General features: G+C 40.1%; 1 protein-coding gene across 2 annotated transcripts; it reads left to right on the top strand.

Annotated features, from left to right (window-relative positions):
- Nucleotides 1–1,026: 1,026 nt before the first annotated feature.
- LOC311268806 (intercellular adhesion molecule 2-like) lies at nucleotides 1,027–6,388 on the top strand. 2 transcript variants are annotated; one of them, XM_084372678.1, is made up of 5 exons: nucleotides 1,027–1,428; nucleotides 3,237–3,509; nucleotides 3,627–3,962; nucleotides 4,060–4,320; nucleotides 4,595–6,388. In XM_084372678.1, exons 1-5 carry the CDS (start codon nucleotides 1,389–1,391, stop codon nucleotides 4,750–4,752), a joined length of 1,068 nt encoding a protein of 355 aa, XP_084228804.1. In that variant the 5' UTR covers nucleotides 1,027–1,388; the 3' UTR covers nucleotides 4,753–6,388. The 2 variants fall into 2 exon arrangements, with proteins under 2 accessions (XP_084228804.1, XP_084228805.1); XM_084372679.1 differs by lacking the exon at nucleotides 4,595–6,388 and adding an exon at nucleotides 4,429–4,578.
- The last annotated feature ends 552 nt before the right edge of the window (nucleotides 6,389–6,940 follow it).

Genomic DNA, 6,940 nt, shown 5'->3' with positions numbered 1-6,940 from the left:
CGGCTGCTTATATCCACTTCAGATCAACGACAATCGAAATAAATGTTGCATCCATATACTGTATATCGTTGCAGTTATTTAAAGTACTCAAGAACTAGGCCAACTTTGTACTTTGCTTTCGGATATTTGAATTGCCAGATGTGACTTTTGGAGCACGAGGAGAGTAGGGTCGTACGAAATATGTGTGGCTGTAGAGTTAATGTTGCTAGGCAGTGAAAACATTCAAAGACTAGTCTGCCAGCGATATGTGAATTTGCTTGACGGCAGGGAGTTAAATGCAAAGTATGCAGTTTATGTTACTCTGTGTGACTGTGTCTCTTAACCAAAACAAAAGACCTAAGCAGCATGGGATCATGGGAGTTGCTGTCCTCATTGTTAAACGACCAGAGGTGGCAATGCATGCGCATACGCATTCTTTACTCAAGTAAGAGTACAGATGTGTAAAAAAAGACTGGTAAAAGTAGGATTGATTCAACTTCTAACTAAAGTTAGACTAAAGTAATGAGCCTGTTTTGAAAATGTAAGGAGTAAAACTCAAATGTAGGGAGAACATAAAAAGTGTCAAAAGTAAAGTACAGATACATGAAGAATCTACTTAAGTATTTGTACTTAGTTACTTCCCACGTCTGTAGCAACCACCATTGCTGATGCAAATCTAAGCAGTCTGGCAGAAACGCTCACAGACGAGGAAATGTTTTAAAGTTGTGTTCACATGAGATTTCACCAGCTTCCTTCCCTCACTGCGACTCTCTCCCAGAAGTTCAAGCAACAGGTAAATGAAACAGACCGTTACCTTGAATAAAATCAGGATTTCTCTGGGTTTGAACGTTGGAAACCTTTGGGATGATCTTAATTCACAACTCGACAACATATATAACAAAAGGCACGGTCGTTTTTAACACATTTTGATGCAGAAATGTTGATTTAAGAGGATCTACTTCCTGGAGGATCTACTTCCTGTAGTCTCCACTGGTTGCCTGGCAACTGGTCTCCCTTCTCCAATCTTCACGGTGAGCTAAGCTAACAGACTGCCGGCTACCTTACGAGTAAAATGAGTGGTATTTTAGCAAGAAAGCAGAAAAAAATACCGAGCTATTCCTTTAATACTACCCTCGCTTCAGTGCAGCCCCGCCTCATCTCTCATAAAAGGTGTGTAGCAGGCTGTTTACATCCACCCAGCTCCGCTGCGAAGCGCGTGGGGGGATTTTCCGAGGAACATAAAACGCACCACAGGACTAGTTTTGCTTTCGGGACTTTCTATGGACTCAAAGTGACTCGTGAGAAGTCAGAAAGCGCACGTATCTACAGCGACTCATGTGTCAACAGAACCGGTTTTGCTTCTGAATTCAGTGAGAAAGTTGCAGGTTGGACACGCTGGTGAAATCAACATGCGGTTCTTCATTTTGAGCGTCTTCATGGCGTGGACAGGTAACTCCTTTCTGTCGTGTTCGCTATATCTTATTGATCTACATTAACTTTGCATGTGTGTCTCGCTGGCCTATGATAGTGTGAAAGTTACAGCTGCGACTGCTCACGGTGGACTACGCCCTTTGTTGGCTAAACATTAATCTGATGATCTAATGTTTGCTTTTTTATAAACCACCGCAGGTTTCTGTCAAACATGTCTTACATCTCATGTGTAAACTTTTAAGTTATTATCCAAAAGTTCACAAGTTTCCTACAGTTTGTTTTACTGTCAAATCTGTGTAATTTTACAGACACTTCTGGATATTGTTTCTGTATTCATTTTAAACAGGTGTAAGGATTTTTTGATTTATTTAAAGGGACAGTTCACTCCAAAATCAAAAATACATATTTCTGTGCTATTCATCCGTCTGCATTGTTTTGGTGTGAGTTGCTGAGCTCTGGAGATACATGGAGCCGTAGTCCTCTCTTGACTATAATGTAACCAGATCTCGGCTTGAGGAGCCTCTTTCCAGAAATCATGACTCATTTCCTCAAGATTAATCCACAGACTTTACATGTTGTGAGCAGTTTTATGTAGGATCTAATATCTTTCTACCGAACAATAACTGCTAACTGCATCAGAAGGAGGCGAGCATCTAGTCATGGATGAGAGGCTAGTGTCCGCAATAGCACGGGATGGAAATGTTAAAGGGTCCTGCTCAGCCGAGCTGTAATGATAGCAAGCTTAGTTGCCTAGCCTCTCATCCATGAGTAGACTCTTGGTTCCTCCTGCACAGTGATTTGCAGAGATAATGATTCCTAGATGCAACTTCTCACAAGAATATGTGCATTATCCTGAGCAGCCATTCCCAAACTCAAGAATGACGCTGCTCTAATTTGAAATTTGAAAATCTCCTGGGGTCCACCAGAACTTTTAATTGTAATTCTGATCCACACATGAGACTTAGATGAAGCATTTCTAACAAAAACATGTTATTTCATTAACAGAACAATTCTGTGTGAATGTGAGCCGAATGCAATGCAAGAAATATTAATGATTCATCCACATGTGCTTACAAGCTTGTGAACTTACATATCCTCCAACGCACACAGTTACAATTCCCCGTTATTGACGCGATATAAGTTATGATGTTGTGTCGAAGTCTGTTCCCCTGACAATTTGTGTTTCCTGCAGTGCCACCCAGCAGAGTAGGTTAAGGTCTGTGGATGGCATAGATCTATATCAGTGGTAAACAAACCTCAACACAACACCACATAAAAATAGTAACTTTTGTTTTATCAGTTCTGATAACCACTGATCTTGCAGCAACTGTCAGGAGTTCTACAAAGAGACATTGTTGTTGAGTTTTTCAAATATGTTTTTTTTTTTTGGTGCTTTGAGCACTACAATCTAAGGGTTTAGTTTAGTTTAATTATATTTGAGAGAAGGTAAACACCTCTCTGGACAAGATTCCCTAAACTTTGCAACTCACACAAAAACAATTGAGATAGATAAATAGCACTTCTGGTAAGACAAAAAACATGCATATTTGATTTTGGTCCCTTTAAGCGCCTGAAATTAGCATTTATACAGTTTTATAGTTAAAAAACATGCATTTACATTGTTACTAAGGTTTATTTCATATCATCCAGCTGTAACTGACCAGCCAGTACTGCTTTTTTTTTAACTGGTGACCACTCCCATTCAAAGTGTCCCATGTGCCTTTGCTGGGTCAAAATCCAGACTGTGCACAACAATGCTGTCTAAAACACTGTGTTGTTCATGGCTGTTTGTACTGTACGCTCTAATACGTACTGTTTACTTCTAGGAAAAGCTGTGAGTTCTACCTGTTCTGTTGAGCTGAGCCCTTCCAGTGTTGTGGTGAGATTTGGAGACCCCTTTTCAGCCAACTGCAGCTCACCATCCAAGGACATAACAGGAATGGGCTGGGAGTCTTCAATCGGAAGCGTACCACTTACACGTCGGGTCTCTTCTGTTACCTTAAACATCGAGTCTGTTACAGACTGGAAATTTAACCCACAATGCTACGTCAACGTCCCCAAGGATCAGTGTTACGAATACTTACCAGTCACCGTTTACAGTAAGCAGCACTTCAAATGTATCTAAGGTTGCCAAGCAGACCCTCTTTGATTATTCAATACTACTGGTGTTGGGATGATTTTGGTCAAACACTTTTTTCACTTTTTTTTTTACACAGAAATGCCGGACACTGTGTCTATGTCTCAGCTGAGTGAAATGGGCCTCATGGCAGAGGGCAAAGGATATAGCATGCAGTGTAACATTTTTAATGTTGCACCGGTACGCAACCTCACTGTGCACTGGCACAGGGGAAAACATATTAGCTTTACGCAGAGATATGAGTCAGACGACATCAGTGCATCCACTCCGATCAATGTATCGTCTGTCTTTGAGCTGAAGGCCCATAGAGATGATGATGGAACTCGGATCTGGTGTGAGGCCGAGCTGAACTTTATGTCAACAGCACCACATCCTGCCTCGGTCAAATCAATGCCACATGAAGTGACTGTACTGTGTAAGTTTTTAATGCCATCTTAATGTAACCATCACAGATGAGATTGGATATGTTTCACATTTAATACTGTTTCTTCATATTCTTTGTACTTCTTCAGACCCTCCAGTCTTCACCAAGTCAGATGAGATTGTGGAAATTTCAGCTGGTAGCAAAATGAGCTTAAATTGCACTACTAAAGCAAACCCAATGCCGAAATATCGCTGGGATGTCCCAGACTCTGTACGAAAGGCGAACAAGGATCAGAAGCTGAATCAACCAATTCTGAGCCCTACCCTCCAGATTCCAGGGTCCTATAACTGCACTACGTGGAATGGTCAAGGCACCGCGACCAAACGTTTCACTGTCATCGAAGTTAAAAGTAAGATATTGTTACTAAATTAATTATATTTCTGAGCTTTTTCCACTCCTTCATTGTCTTCCAGTGTTAATTATTCTATAATTCCTTCATGCTGTTATTCTCCACCAGGTAGTCAGCCTGGGACCACTGCTGGGATTTTAATGGCTCTCTTTTTTGTTTCAATCTTTACTCTGGGATGTGTAGTTTATTACAAAAAGAGAATCTCCTCTGTTTAAAGACCAGAAGTTTTGAGCAGATGACAGAGAGAATGTAACAAAACTCCCGTCTCTCACAGGGGATCGAACCACCTTTGCAGGCTTGGTCGGAGGATTTACGTTCGTTGGAGCCGTGCTCTTCGTTGCCGGATTTTTTTTTGTGACACCTGAAGGCACCTTTTCTTGCAGCAAAAGCAACTATCAGAGAGGATTGCCTACCTCATCAGGAGTTGTATGAGCCTGACTTTTTCTTTAATACACTTTTGCATGCCTTGACAATGACAGTGATTCTTTTTAATGTTTTATGTGCTTGGAGAGACGTATCAGTTTCTTGTCTCTTCTTCTGGGGGCATGGTCTCTTCTGCATGCGCGATTTGGTGTACTTCTGCTAATTCTTGGTCGCTGTGGTGTTAAGAACGCATTATCCTATCAGCTGTCTTTAAAACTCCACTAATGAGCTTTGTTATATTAACAAACAGTGCATTTACATGCACTCAAGAAATCAGGTTACTTTAAATGACATGAAAACTGTAGATCTTCATATACATGCAGCTGCTCAGTATCTGTTCTACCCCTGACATTATTTTGGAAGCATGACTCACCTATTTCAGATGTTGAAATAATACTGCTTCCATATTATTTTTTCTGTGTGTGTGTGTGTGTGTGTGCGAGTGCGTGTGGGTGTGCATGGGTGTGCATGTGTCTCAGAGCAGCAGGACAGCACAGTAAGAGGACAAGCAGACAGCACAGCTGTTCCTCGGATCATGAATGTGTCAGGATATTAAAAGTAGCCCAGTGTTAGTTTCAGTTTTGATGGTATTATTGTGAATAGTAGTTATCTCTGCTTTAATCATAGCACTCTGCTATCACAGTAATACTTTCACTTTCTGAAGTCCTTATCCTGCACATACATGAATGTGAAGAGCTAAATCAAACCCTCGTTACTTAGCTGCATGTAAACGCACTGATTGAATCAAATTACTTTTAAATTTGTATACACCGGTGGGAAGTTTATTCCACCATTGAGTCAGAGCAGTGACTCAATGGTGATGACATTTTAACATGGAAAAGGGGTATTTTCTAAGTTGAGACAGATCACAGATGTTATGGTTGCAATTAAAACAGAGCTGTATTCTTAACCAATGCAGAAATCATTCAGAAACCAAAAGACTGAACACTCTGAACTATTAAAAGCCAAAGTGAACTACACTACACTTTTATACTTTTTAAAAAAAAATGTCAATGAATGCCCAATTATTGTTCATTAAGTGTGCTGTCAACCACATGCTTAAGAAGTTTTAATTTTAAAACAAAGTAAGGACAATGTTTTTGTTTTAGCTCATCTGTGCTTTGGGTGTGCCTGTGGTAGTGGGCCAGTAGCTTCCCTCTGGGAAAATTTTTATTACTTTAACTGTCTGATTGTAAGTCATTGATTAAAGGAGCGGTACAACTTAACTGTCAGCAGCCATTGTTACCTTGTTGCTGATCTTTTTTTTTCAGCCATAGCTTCAAAGACCGAATTTTAAGGCAAAACATGATTGCTCAGGTATATTTTGTAATTTTTTAGTTTTACCACATTTTTCCAGACATTACAATACAGCTAGAGTAATGATTTGAGGGTGCTTTTTATGCAATGGCGCATAATGTTGACAGTGAGGTTTTTTATTGTTATCATTCATTTTATTCATAGATAAAGCTCATTTCATGTTCTGTATTTGTTAAGATGTATGTATGCACTGATAAAGCTCTGAAATGTTGAATTATTTTTGCACTGATCATGCCATTTCTGAAATGTGCCTTCATCTCATAAGGCAATCAGTTGCTTTTGTGGAACCACATGAACGAGACATTAAAAATCATGTGTTAGACTGACAGTTTGTTGTGTTAATGTGTTTGTGTGCGTATACATCAGCCAAGTTCTCTGTCAGTGACATCCTGAGGCAGAATACTGATTGAGGCAAAGTCAAACCAGTGTCTTTCATTACTGTGTTTCACTGCCACTCTTTGTCAACCCTTTGGACCTCTCTCTCTTTCTCCCTCTCTCTCATTCAATCCGTCTTATACAGTGCTGAGACTGCCATACTAATTAGTGCTGAACAACGTGAATGTAAAGGAGAGAATTTGTTATCCTGCCAATATGGACCTTTTTTTTTCCTGGGACCATGTTCTTTATGTTCAGTCCCTGTCATTCCTGCTACAGGATTTCGCCAGAAAGCACTGTTTGTGTATGCTCTGACTGTGTTGCTATAGCGACCTGGCAGAGTGGATATTGCTCAATTTGTCATGGAGTTAAAAAAAAAAAAAAAAAAAAGTTATTATTATAGACACACAAGCTTGAAACATATTTCTCCAGAGAGCATGAAGGAGCAGCATATCCAAAGTGAAGTGAGCATGTACTGCAATCTGCATTGAGATTCCCAGCTGTG

The sequence above is a fragment of the Pagrus pagrus genome, assembly GCF_965226575.1.
Source record: "Pagrus pagrus genome assembly, chromosome: 13".
NCBI classification, from domain to species: Eukaryota; Metazoa; Chordata; class Actinopteri; order Spariformes; family Sparidae; genus Pagrus; species Pagrus pagrus.
Note: the sequence above shows the minus strand (reverse complement) of the source record. Positions and strands in the feature narration are given on the sequence as shown.

Excerpts from the sequence above, each read along its gene's own strand:
- LOC311268806 (XM_084372678.1), top strand. The coding sequence starts at position 1,389 with ATGCGGTTCTTCATTTTGAGCGTCTTCATGGCGTGGACAG. Across the intron at positions 1,429-3,236 it reads CGTCTTCATGGCGTGGACAG|GAAAAGCTGTGAGTTCTACC; the intron begins GTAACTCCTTTC and ends GTTTACTTCTAG. Across the intron at positions 3,510-3,626 it reads CTTACCAGTCACCGTTTACA|AAATGCCGGACACTGTGTCT; the intron begins GTAAGCAGCACT and ends TTTTTTACACAG.